At 34.0% G+C, this 16,186-nt stretch overlaps 2 protein-coding genes across 2 annotated transcripts in view; one reads left to right on the top strand and one right to left on the bottom strand.

Moving 5' to 3' along the window:
• Positions 1-261: 261 nt before the first annotated feature.
• Positions 262-8,880, top strand: LOC107854488 (mitochondrial adenine nucleotide transporter ADNT1). Its single transcript, XM_016699497.2, has 8 exons — positions 262-857; positions 1,729-1,777; positions 2,064-2,227; positions 2,951-2,988; positions 6,355-6,467; positions 6,573-6,686; positions 7,592-7,936; positions 8,490-8,880. Exons 1-8 carry the CDS (start codon positions 697-699, stop codon positions 8,571-8,573), a joined length of 1,068 nt encoding a protein of 355 aa, XP_016554983.1. The 5' UTR covers positions 262-696; the 3' UTR covers positions 8,574-8,880.
• A 472-nt stretch (positions 8,881-9,352) lies between these two features.
• Positions 9,353-16,186, bottom strand: part of LOC107854489 — a 10,246-nt gene continuing 3,412 nt past the window's right edge. The window contains exon 2 of the mRNA XM_016699499.2: positions 9,353-9,772. Coding sequence (XP_016554985.1) covers positions 9,754-9,772 — 19 coding nt within the window. The 3' untranslated portion in view covers positions 9,353-9,753. The remainder of the gene's footprint in view (positions 9,773-16,186) is intronic.

Raw genomic sequence — 16,186 nt, 5'->3', positions numbered from 1 at the left:
TTTCACTTTAGGTGTCAATAAAACTTTACTTACTTTATGATGCAATAATTTTGCATTTTATTTATCATACTACTGTAATCTTATTTTCTTTAGAAGTAATATTTAGTGTCACCACCTTTAAAGAATCCTGAAGAAAATCTTTTGTTTGAAGTTCCCAAATAATAAGTTTAACATGTACAAATTATTAAAAATAAGATATTTTTATAATTTTTTTGTATATATAAGTGATTTACATTCTATACTTGAAGAATGAAGTAGATCAATTATTTATATTATCTTGATTGTCTCTTTGTTTGAAGATAAAATGTGTATCAATCATGAACATAAATATAGTGAAGAGCAATAATATCCAAATTGGATGGGTTGCATTCTATACTATCTTATTATCCATGTAAAAAAACTTATTTTACTTTTTATGTAATTTTCCGCGACTACTAAGTTATAAGTAGAGGCAGCACGCCATCACCTAAATGATGCCTAGCCCAATTTTTTTTCCATTAATTAATTCTTCAATCAAAGCCCACACTTTCATCAAACGCTGTCGTATAAATCAGCAGTTTTTTCCACCTTCATTTCTCTGCCGCATTTTCCCATCGATCTCTCACCGTCGCTGCCGGAAAATGTGCGGTTTTTTCTAATTCTAATCTATCACCTAAGTTTTTTCGGCGAAGGATTTTGCTGTTTTTTTTTTTTTTAATGGCTTCGGAGGATGTGAAAGCGGCGAGAGATGCAGCGGTGGAGAAAATTGTGAACTTGGCGGAAGAGGCTAAGCTTGCTAGAGAAGAAATTAAGCCTACTAGTCATGCTGTTTTCAGTATTTGCAAGTCACTTGTTGCTGGAGGTGTTGCCGGAGGCGTGTAAGTTTTATATGTTTTCTTATGATAACAAGCGAAAAACTTTGCTAATTATTTTGCTTTTTATCCGACATGTTGAGAAAAGGGCAGCCCAATGCACTAAGGCGCCCACTATGCGCTTTTCCAACATGTTGAGAGTTATGTCTATATTTGAATAATTGGATCAATATGTATTGTGCTAGTTGACCTTGTTGGTCGATGGATTACATGCGTGATTGTGTGATTTGTGAATCTTGTGGGGTTCTGGGTGTGGAGGAAATAAAAATTTGTTGTTGTGTTTGCACGACGTTGATTTGGAGTTGTTATTTTTTATGCAGAGTTGTTTTTATTTGTGTTTGCTAGAGCGCGTGCTCTCCTTTGGATGGAAATGTTAGATTTTATTTATGAAATTTGCATCCTTTTTATAAGTAAATAGTTCTAACAAGTAGCAAGATGTGTTCTTGATGTGTTGTCATCCTCCAGAAGGCGTGGGTAATTATTACTATCAGTTCTTTGTCATCTATAGGGTCCGTTTGCAGAAAAAATACTGCACAATCGTTTCAAGTGATGCTATGGTCAAACTTTCAGCTTGTTTGAACTGATAAAGAGGTAACCAAATACTCGTTTGACAGACTCAAAATCAGTATATCAGGTGTCATATAAGCTTGTTTTTATCTGGTGGACCCAAGGTAAATTCTATCCTGTTTTACTGAAGGTTCTGTTGGAAATATGCATCTCCAACGAATTTGGTATATACTTGTGCAAAATCATATTGGTACAGCCTGCTTTACATGAGTGTTAACACTGACTAATGTTTTGATATGCTTGATTAATCTTTTTATTTTTGTAAACTTTGACTTGACTTCTCACGGACTACTACTCTCCTTCTTTGCAGGTCACGAACTGCTGTGGCTCCACTGGAACGGCTGAAGATATTGCTACAGGTGAAGTATAATCTCGTGGCTTGTTTTTTCTCTCCATTGAATCATTTTACCGAAATAAAGCAATATAAACTCTCTTCCTGCATGCCATATTAGTTTGAATGACGGAGCACCAAAACTAATATTTTAGTTTGTACTCAATATTTTTCTCTTGTTCATAAAAAGGTTTAGGATTTAAAACGTTCTACCTTCCCACTTTTTAATCCGTGTATCCCCACGAGTGTTTTCACCTCAGCTATGTGCTTATTGTTTGTTCTCTATTTGTAACATGATATTGTCTGATATGCAGGTTCAAAATCCACATAACATAAAATACAATGGCACCATTCAAGGCTTGAAATATATCTGGAGAACTGAAGGATTCAAAGGACTGTTTAAGGGCAATGGCACCAATTGTGCACGGATCGTCCCAAACTCTGCAGTCAAGTTCTTCAGTTATGAGCAAGCGTCCAAGTAATGATCCTATCAAGACATAAACTTTGCATAAGCAGTAGGAGGATAATAGAATACAAATTAAATGTTTCTTGTGGTCACTTCATTTTGAAATATTTCCCAGTGTTTGTATTTTAACGTTCACCTTTCATGTGGTGATAGAACTTGTTCAGTTTTATGAATCATCTTTTCAGTTTAGTGGCATTGTGCGTTTTAGGAGGGACGCCTCCCCATACTAAACCAATAAAAAAGAAAACAAAGAAAGACTAGAAAGAAAGTATTTGTGATCTTTCTTCTAGAAGATCTCATGCCCCTAAAGGAAATAAGCTCAATGTAGGTTCTCCGCCTTTTGGTGTACAAGGGTTTCCATACCCCAAAACGTCAAACAAATATTATCTAATCAAAATTACAAAATAAAAGGAAAAATATGGCTTAAATGACCTGTCTGTGACAGAATAATGGAGAATTTATGATATGACGTAACCATGTCTTACATGAAAACATGAATTAATTTATGAACCTCTGTGTGTAGATGGACAAGTGATGTAATGACCTAAAATGGCCTTTTAGGTATTATAGGAAAAACACTATGTTAAGGAAAGGTGAAGACGAGATACTGAGACCAGTCTCACGAAGTACTTTCTGAAGATTGTTGATTTATCAAGTCACCATCCAACTTGTTTCTCATGTTACTGTTGTAGCATTTTATTCCCTCCACTGATTTCTTCCTTGATATTGGAACAGGGGTATATTATATTTGTACCGGCAACAAACTGGAAATGGTATGTCTGCCTTCCTTTCAAGCTATATACTAGTCATCGAGATTACCTTTTGGAAGAACTAGGGAGTATTTATGGGGACATCATGTGTTTATTTTCGTTTCACCATCCTTGCATTCTTAAATGATTGGCATGTAACGAGATTGAGATTTCATTGATGATTCCAGTCATGGAGGAAACCTATCTTCTGACCTGTAGAAAACTGTTAGGGAAAGTACTCGTCTTTCTGAATGCTTTTACACGCTGTTGTGTTGTAGCTTGTGTTTCATGTGCCATATACTTTTCTGAAGTTCCTTTCTCCTTTGCCTCCAGTTCTAGTTTAAACTCATGTTCTGCTAATGTTTGCTTAGCTTGTGGTAAAAAGAGCTTTATTGAGCACTTGACTTACGGGTGCTGCTCTTCCTGCACCACATTATGTCTATTTGCTGTTCAGATGGGATAACTCAATCTGTCAAGCAGAAGGATGCAGGTTTGGGTTGTGGCCACTTAGTGCAAAATAAGCCGCATTTTAGGTCTTTACCAGTCCAAGACTAATATGCCTCAGATTGTGGGGCCAAAATTGGGTGATTGTTCTCACCAGTGTCTTCTTTCCCTTTGTAGTTAATGTTCCTCTAAGAACTCCTTTTTTCCTAGTTGCATTGCTATTATAATAGTGGAAGAACTTCTGTATAAAGGACTAATTGTTAGATTTCTAAGTCATAGTATATCCACAAGATGAGTATCGTAAAAATGAAAATATTTAGATGAATCAGTTGTCCTACAAGATTGGATAAGTTAGAAATAATCACGGCCATAGTAGGCTTGAATTATCGTTTATGGGGATAAAATAAGAAAAGAACTAGAAGGTCGTATGTCGTGAATAGACCTCTAAGGGGTCGTTTGGTAGAGTGTATAAGAATAGCACAGAGTATAGTGAGTGTATTAATAATGTTTGCATTAGTTATGTTGACATTATTTCTTATACACTGTTTGGTTTGATGTATTAAAAATAACATATAAGACATAATTTTTATATATGAAATAATGTTTGTTTACAATAATACCCTCATTTAACGTTGTACACTTTCTTTTCAACAAATTTCTTTTACCTTCTGTTGATTCTTGTTCATTTCTCCTCTTTAGTTTTTACTTTGCATCACAGATTTTTTGTCCAAAAAAATATTTCAATTTATTTTTTAATATAATTACTTGTCACTTGAACGTCCTGAGTCGGGGTCTATCGGAAACAACAACTTTACTTCATTGGGAATTGGGAATACACAGGATATGTTGTTGTAGTACTTGTCACTTGAGCTGTTCACACCTTTAATAATTTTTTAAAAAATCAATTGCCATTCTTCAATACAAATGTCTTTCGTTATTGATATGTGGAGGACATACTACAATGGTTAAAGTACGAACCATGATTTGTAGAAGTCAACGAAACGACTGTTCCCTGTAAACCCAGCACATGAATATATATGTCAACATTAAATCACAGGGTAAGCTCAATAAAAAGCTCCATAATTCAATACCATTGATCAAAATAAAATCCATACCAATATAACTCCTACTTGCCAAAATCAGTTGTAGTTTTACTTTGATGCATAAGCTTCAAATGGAGTTTCTGTGGCCAAGTACAGAAGAAGAGAGAGCAAAGTGCCAAAAAAAAAAAAAAAAGATGGTACTACCGAAAAAAAAATTGAGGAAATGTTCTAGTAGAGCTTTTAGGGGTAAATTTGCCATTTACTAAATCAATGCATGTATTGAAGCTCTTTGTATTACTAATACAGAGAAAATAGTGGTATTGGTAATGCATAGTTTAATACACAATAGAGTGTATAACTAATTCCTTGCATTAGTTATACATTAGTGAAAAATTGTACCAAACAAGGTATTAATGGTACACAAGAGTAATGCATGCATTTTTTTTTAAGCACACTCTACCAAACGACTCCTAAATGCGCCGATTGATAGATGTTGCACACTACAATTTTTGAAGGTGTTAAAGAGAAGGGGAGAAGGTAGAATCACAAGTATCTCAACAAGACTTGCAATCTCGCAGAATCAGTGCAAATTTAGTTAAGAATAAAAGACAATGGAATGTTACAAATAAAAAAAAAAAAAAAAAAAAAAAGAAGGAATAATGGAAGTAAAAAGTCCAGAAGGTTATAGCAACTGGTTAGAATTAAGGGTTCATTGTTGTTTGTGCAGAGCTTATTTGCATTATGTCTGCCGTTTACCTTGAGCTTGTTTAGTTTGGGTAATACACTTTTATGTCAATGTAGGAATATATGTGAGAGTTAGAGAACCTCCATTTTGACGGAACCATTAAATTGCCATAGAAGACAGGCAATTTAGTGTTGTACTGTAGGTCTGGATAGAGCTGAATGGATATAGTGGATTCTTATAGTCCCCAACCAGTTTGGGTTTAAGGATTGATGTTGACTGAGCTTATATTTGTTGAAGTTTTGCTTTTACATAAATAAATAAGTACTATTTTTTCAAGCACTGCCATGCTACCTTATATCTCCCTCCCTTGTCTTGAAAATTTCTGTCACTCCTTACAAAAAAAAAAACCAATTCTCCATGTGCCAGCTTCACACCACGACTTATTTCTATTCTAGGATGTTCTGATATGTTCAAGTGCTTCAGGTTCTGCTAGATTTTTACCTTGCATGAGACTGTAGACTAGAAGCCGATCTAGGATTTAAAGTTTATGGGTTCCTACAACGACCTCAATATTCAATATAACTTCGAGTCAAATACATGGTCTGGGCAAAAGCTATTAAGTTCACGTAAACCCTATAAGTTACAAGCTATTGGTGATTCATAATTCCTATGAAGTATTTTCTTAATGGCTGTTCACCTGATGTGCACAGCTCTGTAAATCATGTCGAAAATCAAGTACGACAAAAAGTAAATAGTCGGAATTTTAAATATCCAAAGATCTCAGTTTAACTTAGCATAGGAATCTGACCCTGGGTTTGTTCATTATCTTGCTGAATAGGTTTCAAAACCATAGTAGAGTGTTAATCCTTCTATTCCCTTTACCGTTGTGATGTGTTGCTTGTGCCAGCTGACTGAAGTATCTTAGAACAAGAGGCAGTTTTGAGTCCTAAAACTTCGACTTATTTTATGTGTGAAAATTGAGAAGTCTTCCTAGGCAGGAGGGTTTGCCAATTACAATAGCTTCCAAGGCATTCCAATCCCCTAACTTAATGTGCATTAAATTGCTGAACTCATCTGCACTCACTATGCTCTCCTGGACAAACTATCATCTGATGAGGCTTTTGCTTGGTTTGTTGTTCATCCATGAAACTATTACATATAGTTTAAAAATAAAATAGAATGGAGCATTATTGACTCTTTCATCTTCCCTTACTACAGAGGATGCTCAGCTCACTCCACTACTACGTCTTGGAGCTGGTGCTTGTGCTGGCATAATTGCCATGTCTGCAACTTACCCAATGGACATGGTGCGAGGAAGACTCACTGTGCAGGTAATTTTGTGAATCCTTTTGAATAAATGTTATGAGTTCTGATTTCTTCCTCTGGATATTTTATTCTACAAAGGTGTCTTCTAAATCTTCTTCTCTGCTCTGCAGACAGAGAAGTCTCCTTATCAATACAGAGGAATGTTTCATGCATTGTCAACTGTGCTTCGCGAGGAAGGTCCCCGCGCTTTGTATAAAGGATGGACTCCTTCTGTCATAGGAGTTGTAAGTCCATGTTCCCTGAATCAAAACGGAACTGTTTGTCCAGTACTTAATAGTAATTTAATAACCATGCTCGCAAGATCTGGTGGTATTTCTACGAAGAAAAAGATAACATGAATTAATTCGATAATGATATTCTCAATGCTTTGGTATCGTCATTTGAAAAGTTCTTCATGAAGAAGAAACCCAAGTGCCAATCTCTTTTGAAATTGATAAGCACATTAACCAATATTCAACTAGCTAGTTAGTGTTGTAACCCAATTTTTTTCCAGGGAAGACGTTGCAGATCAATCCTCTTTCCCCTGAATGTAGGATGAAAGTAAAAAGAACATAAGGAACCTATCCGGAAAAAAATAAGGAAAAGAGAAGAAAACATAACAGTAGTTGGGAGTTTTTATCTAAGTTACTCAGACTCTTCACTTACAGTGCTGCACCCGTGTCGACCCGACGTGGGTGTGGGTGTGAGATCCGTACCCGATCTGGTCCACCAATTTTGGGTACTTTGACCAAAATCGACAGGGAAGTCCTGACAGATTTAAGAAATTTTGTAATCAAAATAAAAGCTAAGGTGAAATTGAAGAATGGAATACCTTGTATAAAGGAATTTCCATGTAATCGCTTTTCCTTTTATCTCCTTTCATGATTTTCTTCTTGAACAATATTTTCTTCTCAAGTTTTCAACATATTAATTTATGTTTTATAACTCTACTTTTAGATATTTAAATTATTTTTCGCCGAAGCCCCGCGCCCGTATCCATCCCTAGATCCATATCCCCGAATCTTATAATTGAGACTATGAAGGATCCGACCTCTAGATCCATACCCGTATCCGACACCTGCACTCGAGTCTGACAACTTAGGTTTTTATCACTTATGTGAATGCTTCTTGTTTTATTTGGTGCTTGCAGATTCCATATGTGGGGCTTAATTTTGCTGTATATGAATCATTAAAAGACTGGTTGATCAAAGCAAAACCATTTGGTCTTGTTGATGATTCTGAGCTTGGTGTTGTTACAAGGCTGGCATGTGGAGCTGCTGCAGGAACAGTTGGACAAACTGTTGCATACCCTCTTGATGTTATTCGCAGAAGAATGCAGATGGTGGGGTGGAGTCATGCTGCGTCTATTGTTACTGGTGATGGGAGGGGCAAGGCTCCCCTCGAATATACTGGAATGATTGATGCTTTTCGGAAAACTGTAAAGTATGAGGGTGTCAGAGCCTTGTACAAGGGTTTAGTGCCCAATTCAGTGAAGGTTAGTCTTGTTTTACAGTATCATTACTTTCCAGTTCACAACAGCATTATATCCTTCCTGTTTTTGTTTTTCAAACCAAGTCCTGTCATATTTATTTTTGTTCTTTGTCCTTGATATTCTTTGGATTCATAGTTTTATACTACAATGTTGCAACTGAATATATACTTGCTTACATAAGAATTTAGTTTCTGGTTAGTTTCAAAAAAGAATGCTGTTTCTGATTCCATTTAAGGGGGAATGAAATCCTTCCTAGCCAAGGTAGAGGGGCGGACCATCATCCATTGAGTTTCAAACCATGCGTCACTAGCATTTGGGGATTTCTCGGTTTAAAATAAAAAAGAATAAATCCTTCGATGTCAGTGTGAGGTAGAGTTGGAGTGAACATGTACCAGATGCAACGTTCTCCTTGTGTTTCTGCAAAGAAGCTGTTCCACTCCTCTTTTACATGACCTACCGAGTTACTAGGATTTAAGTCCTTTTTCGTAACAACTTTTTTTGTTCCCTTTTCATGTCAGTTTTCTTAATTTCATCTTGATGGTGCTGTGTTGTTCAGGTTGTTCCTTCAATATCTATTGCTTTCGTGGCATATGAGCAAGTGAAGGACCTATTGGGAGTTGAGATAAGAATTTCTGACTAATGAAGAGAAGCTCCAGTATTTTTCTCATTCATATGATAATTTTTGTAGGCAAGGATACAAAGGGTTATAATAACATGGTGGTTACATAGTCAGTCTAGAAGGAGAATTTAGCGTCCTGTTTGTAGCCTATGTTTAGATCTTCCTACTGTGTCTGGTTGTTGCTTATTTAGTAGTGTTGTCAATAAGAAAATTATCAAGAATATTGTAATGAATAATCTGAGTGCCTTTGTGAGTTAGAGTAAGAATATTCATGTGTTATCAACAGCCTTTTTTTTGGCTATATGATCAGTCCTTTGGAATTGTACCAGTACACTCCTATAATGTGTCTTTTCACTTAGTAGCCCATTTGTGCACTGTGTTAATGATGCACAATATGGTCCTGCCAATAGTATTTATATATTCTGTGTGTAGCTGCAAATTCCATGGGAAAAGCACACCCCTTTATTCTCTTGCCTTTAGTTGTGTAAATAGCTGTATGGGATGCTCTTGGAAAATGACCGGTCAGAGATGGGAAAGATGGAAAGGATAGACCTATTTATTACTTTCCCTAGTGGATGTTTTTGGATAAGGGGAAATGATCAACACCAAGGTTTTGGGTGATGTGTAAGTGCTCTCTATTCCTAATCAGAAGTTTCTGGTTGAATCTTGGGAATAGAAATTGAGCCTTTTTTAGTACGGAACTTTGGATTGTCGGCACAAATACGAATTAATTACCTATGTAAAGCAAGAACAAAACCAAAATATACTTGTATGAGATGAAGAAAAGGTGGGGGAGGGGAAATCAAGAGGAAATGACTGTATTTGCAGACTGAAACAGCCTTGATCTATGTTGACAAACTGAAGAGTAAATATTAGTACATTTGATTTGCAAATGCATCTTTGTGGTTATACGAGGCTACATAGTGTCTTTTTTTTATCTCGTACGAAGTACTTTTTTAACTGTGGCTGCTATGCAATGTATTGCTCTATTAATGCTGAAAACAAAATAGTACCTAAGTGTTAAAGTAGAAATGCATAATGCATTTGTAAACTTGAATACAAATGCCTTTCATTTTCTCTACCTCCCTTTTTTTTCCTTCTGTTCTCTCTTTGTCTCGTCATTTTCCTCGATCCATAAATTGAAAGGACCTTTTTCTTGTGGGAGTTTCTTTCAGCTTGCTTTGGCCATAGATGTTATTCTTCACATTCTTCTGCAGTGTCTGAATGAAAAGAAAAAGTTTTGATTAGTTTTCAGGAGCCAAGATTATTCTAATTTCAAGACACGTACGTATAACATTGGCTTAATACATAGTTAATCTAACTTTGTTAGAATATTTCGTTTAGACACTTGAACTATGATTTGTCACTTAAACACGTCAACTCTTAATAAAGTGTTTCCATTAGATACATTCGATTCAAATTTCAGGAAAAAAATAGTGTGCTTTTTCATTCATCCATTAGGTCGTTAACCTCATAAAATATGTAATCTCCTTTAATTATTATAAGCATCAACCTCAAGTAGAAATCTCGGTAGGTTTACGACTTATTGAGGCGAATGTGTATTAATAGTAACGATGATATATTTTATGTGGTTAACTTAACTACCTAATAAACAAATCACAATACACATAGAAAGAAATTCAAAATTTGAACAAAAAAGTCTAATTGGACACTTTATTAGGAGTGATGTACTTATTCAATTAGAACAGGATTTAGTTTGATTTAGTGAATGAAATATCTCGACCAGTTTAAGTGGCTAATTATGTGTCAAGCCTATAACGTTCAATCATTCAATAAAGAGGGCAAAAATTAGAGTTTGGTGCTTAAAAGGCACCTTTTTTCATAAAAAATTTTAAAGCAGCAACGAAAAATTGAAAGAAATCAAAAGGGTAAAAGTGTGGCAACTCATGCCTTAATGCATCCGTTAACGGATGCCGTTTGCAAACTTTTTTTTTTTTTCCTTTAGCAAGGCGTGAGGTGCCACACTTCCGAAATTAAAATTGAAATTAGATTTGGGTTCTCAGACATGAAATGTAATATTGAAAATTTCACATGGAGTCGTGGGGCACCCAATGACTTGAGCGTCGTGTGCTTGCGCACGCCTTGTCATTATGATTGTTTTCTCCCATCATTTATGGAGCACTACAGGTTATCATATTAGAGAACATTGTAACAAATATAACCAAGTAGCGAATGGTACCTGGTTTTTAACCACTTTTAACCAAGTACCACATCATTTTTAACGGATGGTACCTGGCAGAGCTCTTGCTCTTCTTTCAATGAATAACTAGCACTGAGTTTGTTTGCTATTGTGTTACTTTCCTGACATAGTTTCTTGATGACTATTATGGAATCAAGTAAGTAGTTATAAGTGATTCCCACGTGTCATTATAAGTTCACCAGTAGAATGAACCAGTATATTCTGGGTTTCTCTTCTTCCTTCAATTCATTTTTAAAGTTTCGTCTGGGTGAGCGAAGTTCTTAATTCATTGTTGACATTGCGGGATTTTCCAATTCTGAACTGATTTTTAATTGATGGTACTTGGTAAAAAATGGTTAAAACCCGGGTACCATTTGTTATTTGATTTTATTTACAATGTTCTTTAATATGATTTTAACTACATTGTTGCCGTAATGACTAGAGAAAACAATGATAGTGACAAGGAGTGAGCAGGCACACGACTTGCAAGTCGTTGGGTGTCGTACCACTCAATGTGAAATTTTCAATATGTATGTAAACCCAAATCTAATTTCAAACCGTGTGGTATGACACACCTTACATCATTTCTTTTTTATTGAAGGCATATGGCACTTCACCCTTGCTAAAGAAAAAAACAAGAAGCTCGTCAACGGCATCGGTTAACGGATGCACTAAGGCATGGGGTGTTCCACACTTTTGTCCTTTCGGTTTCTTTTAAATTTTAGTTGTCTTACTGAAATTTTTGATAAAAAAATTGTCTTTTAGATTTCGGACTCACAAAAATTATGAGAGACCATAATTTTAATAATAAACACAAAATGCTAGTTTTTCTTTTCATGTGCTTAAGCTTTGACAAGTAAAATTATTTGTTATATGTGTTTGGTGCTTGATAACATATATCCGATGAATAATTTAGGGACACACAAATAGATAAACTAATCCAAACACCCGTTATTATTTAAAGAGAGAAAATAAAAACGTTCGAAGTCTAAAGGATAATTTTTTTTATTCAAAATTTCGAAGGGACAATTGAAAAAAAAAATGTCAATGAGGCAAAGGCGGGGAAGGCATCCCACCTTACTTTTAACTATTTAACAATGTTAATTAAATAGTTAAAGATAAGGTGGGAGCACTGACACGCCTTGTAAGGCGGCAATATTGACCCCCTTACTTCTTCCATCAACTGATAAAGCTAAACCTGTCAAACGAGCCTATTTGGCCCGACCCGACCCATTAAAGAACCCAACCTGATTTGACCCGGCTCGATCAGCCCTCAGGTTGTAATGCTGGTGGTACCGGGCTGGGCCATCTTTTGAGGCCCAGTTAACCCGGCCTTGACCCAAATCGATCCTGGCCCGACCGATTTAATTTTTTTTTTAAATGCGGAAAAATAAAAAATTGGGCCAACTAGCTGTTGGGCCCAACGGCTATATAGCCGTTTGGAGCCTCAAACGGCTAGTAGGCCCAATTTTCTAAAAAAAAAAAAAATTTAATTTAATTTTTTTTAAATCCAAAAAATTTCCTATAAATACCTTACACTTTCAAATTATTTTCCACACAATTTTTATTCTCTCAAATCTCATTCTCTCTCAAATATTCTATATATCTCCTAAAGTGCTCAATTTTATTTTTGAATTTTGTGATTACAAAGTAAGAGTGGAAGTTTCTAAAATCGCAACTTTCGAATACTTCTAAAATTTGGTATTGTCGTTTCATTTCTTATTTTTAATTTTTAATTAGTGTATTAATTGTTGAATTATTAATTTTATTATTTTTGTGTATTTTTAATTTTTTTTAGTTTGATTTATATCATGGATAAATTAAGAAACTTCGGTAAAAGTGTCAAAAAAATTATCCCGAAAGTGGTAGTGGTAGAAAAAAGCGAATTACTTGCGGTAGGGTAGCTCAAGTAGTAGATATACCCGTGTGCCTCCGGTACCACTTAGTCAACTTTTTGAGGAAGAAATAGGTGTAGGTGTTCACGATATGGATTATGCAGAAGCTCAAAAAAATTACGGTACAGAAGAAGAAAATAAAGTAGATGCGGTTAATTTAGAAGAAAATGCTAAAATATTGATGAGACACCCGCAATAGAAAATACTAATGTTAGATCTGAATTGGTTAATTGCCCCCCCCCCCCCCCCCCCCCGTCTTCTCTGTGCCCCAAGAGCTCATAGACTAACTAGTATTCCATGAGAATTCTTTACACGTATAGAAGAAGAAACTAAGGTGCAATGCAATATTTGTCAACAAGTATATGAACATAAAAGAGGAGGCAATCAAGGGGGTACGGGTACGTTAATGAGATATATAAAAGATAATCACCAAAGAGAGTTATTTATTACACAAGGTGGTCAGGCTGTTGGTGGGCAAACACAAACTAGAAAAGACCCAGCAACCGATCAGGTAATTAAGAATTATAATAAATTGAGGGACCGGGAAGAAATAGTAAAAATGGTAGCCGTGGGTTGTTTGCCTTTCAGTTTTCCTTCTTCGGATGCTTTTATTCGTTATATTCAAGCAATTTATAATCCTATGTTTAATGGTATTCTTAGAAGTACTTGTCGGGCTGATATTTTTAGACTTCATTCACAATATTTTTTATTTATCTACATTGTTAAAAAATATTCAATGTAGAATGGCTCTAACTTTTGATCTTGGTCGTACTGTTAATAAAAATGATTATTTAACCATTACTTTTCACTGGATAGATAGTAATTTTGTTATGCAAAAATGTATTCTAGCTTTTTTGTCTGATGAAGATCGTAAACATACTGGAGAATTTATTGCTGATTCGATTAGTAAAGTTGCAGAATTTTATGGTATTGAAAAAAAGTCTTATGTATTACTTTTGATAATGCTTCTAACAACAAGACTGTTATTACAAAATTAAAAGCTAGTCTCTCTCCGCCATTACCCAAAATATTTCATGTTAAGTATGCTTGTAATATATATAATTTAATTGTAAGAGATGGTCTTGAATTTTTGAGCTTTATATTAAAAAAAATCCGGCTTGCTGTTGGCTTTATTCAAGAAAATAATCGAAAAAAAATAATTAGGGAATTTAAAGTTAAATGTGAACAAAATGGACTTAGACCGATATTGATGCCTGAAGAATGTGATACTAGATGGAATGCTACGTATGATTATTTAAAAACTTGTCATGCTTATAGAGTTCCATTTACACTAACTTTTAACCAATATTGTGGTTCATTTGCTGATTCGGCTGAATGTATGCTACATGATTCTGATTGGGCTGTAATTGATGATTTTGTTAAGTTTTTGAAATTTTTTTATATAGCTATGGTTGATTTTTTCGGTGCTTATTATCGTACTGTTTGTAATATTTTAGCATATATAGCCAATATTTCTGCTTTGCTCAAAGAATATAAGAATAAAGAAGGTTACAAAGAAGCTGTTGGTACTACGTTTGCTAAATTTAAAAAATATTTTTTTAAATTTTTCTATTTATTTGGTTGGAGTTATACTAAATCCATGTATGAAATATACTACTATGTGTTACTTTAGTTCTCTTATTTATTCTAACTTAGAGATAAATGCTACACCTTAATCTGAAGAACAAGAACAGCCAGATTTGTATACGGTTATGAGTGATGCGAACATTTACATAGATAAATTATATAACCATTATGCTGATTTACTTGATTTAGCTGTACCGACAAATATCACTCCAACTGTCACTTCTCATCCTTCCTGGGAGCCATCATCTTCTAAAAAGCCGGCACATAGTGGTTTTCCTGATCACTTTTATGATTTAAATGTTTGGAATAGTATTAAGGGGGAACTTATACAACAACTTCTCGAGAAGAGCTAACTATTATCTGCGAACGCCGATAGAGGATCGTAGACGACGGACCAACGCGTTGGATTGGTGGAAGAATAATAAAAGATAATATCCTATGCTTTCAAGATTAGCTAGAGATATATTGAATGTTCTAATGTCAATCGTTGCATCGGAGAGCGCTTTTGGTCAGAAACGACAATAGCTTGGAGATAACCGACACTCGTTGGGAAGCAATGCTATGAATGTTCTAGTTTGCCTTAGAGATTGGATTAGAATGGAACGAAAAAATCAAGGAATGGAGGTGGAGCCAAAAGACGAACAAAATCTTGAAGAAATTATGACTTCAAGGGAGAACTCAGCACAATCAAGTCCAATGCATAGTTTTGCCCCCATTGATTTTCACTTCCCTATGCCAGTTCCCGTTAATGTTAGAATGGATGAGTTGGAAAAAATGATGAAAACTTTATAGATTTTTCATTCATGTACATTATAAATTTTGAATTATTTTACAATCAATAAAATATAACATTCATTCACTCCTCACTCTGTAATTTTTCCATTTAAATTGAATTTCTAATTTAAATTAAATACTTAGTTTTTCCTTACATATATTGAATGATACGTATATATGTGTATATATTTTCTATAGACTCTAAAGTAGTATATATTTAACGTATACATGTGTATATGTTTTATAAAGTAATATATCTATAGTGTTTGCATGTTGTATGTATATTATTTAAAGTAGTACATCTATTGAATGATACGTATATATGTGTATATATTTTCTATAGACTCTAAAGTAGTATATATTTAACATATACATGTGTATATATTTTATAAAGTAGTATATAACTATATATATAGTTTTTATATGTTGTATGTAGATTTTTTAAAGTAGTACATATATTGAATAGTACGTATATATGTGTATAAATTTTCTATAGACTCTAAAGTAGTATATATTTAACGTATACATGTGTATATGTTTTATAATTTTGTATATATAGTGTGTATATGTTGTATGTATATTATTTAAAGTAGTACATGTATTGAATGGTACGTATATTTGTGTATATATTTTCTATAGACTCTAAAGTAGTATATATTTAACGTATACATGTGTATATGTTTTATAAAGTAGTACGTATATAGTGTTTATATGTTGTATATATATTATTTAAAGTAGTACATATATTGAATGGTACGTATATATGTGTATATATTTTCTATAGACTCTAAAGAAGTATATATTTAACGTATACATTTGTATATATTTTATAAAGTAGTATATAACTATATATATAGTTTTTATATGCTGTATGTATATTTTTTTAAGTAGTACATATATTGAATGGTACGTATATATGTGTATATATTTTCTATAGACTCTAAAGTAGTATATATTTAACGTATACATGTGTATATGTTTTATAATTTTGTATATATAGTGTGTATATGTTGTATGTATATTATTTAAAGTAGTACATGTATTGAATGGTACGTATATTTGTGTATATATTTTCTATAGACTCTAAAGTAGTATATATTTAACGTATACATGTATATATATTTTATAAAGTAGTATATAACTATATATATAGTGTGTGTATATATTGTAATATATAT

The sequence above is a fragment of the Capsicum annuum genome, chromosome 10, assembly GCF_002878395.1.
Source record: "Capsicum annuum cultivar UCD-10X-F1 chromosome 10, UCD10Xv1.1, whole genome shotgun sequence".
Lineage (NCBI taxonomy): Eukaryota > Viridiplantae > Streptophyta > Magnoliopsida > Solanales > Solanaceae > Capsicum > Capsicum annuum.
Note: the sequence above shows the minus strand (reverse complement) of the source record. Positions and strands in the feature narration are given on the sequence as shown.

Bases quoted from the DNA above. Each gene is read 5' to 3' on its own strand.
- LOC107854488 (XM_016699497.2), top strand. From the start codon at position 697: ATGGCTTCGGAGGATGTGAAAGCGGCGAGAGATGCAGCGGTGGAGAAA. The intron at 1,778-2,063 runs GTGAAGTATAAT...TCTGATATGCAG, and splicing joins GGCTGAAGATATTGCTACAG to GTTCAAAATCCACATAACAT. The intron at 6,468-6,572 runs GTAATTTTGTGA...TCTGCTCTGCAG, and splicing joins GAGGAAGACTCACTGTGCAG to ACAGAGAAGTCTCCTTATCA.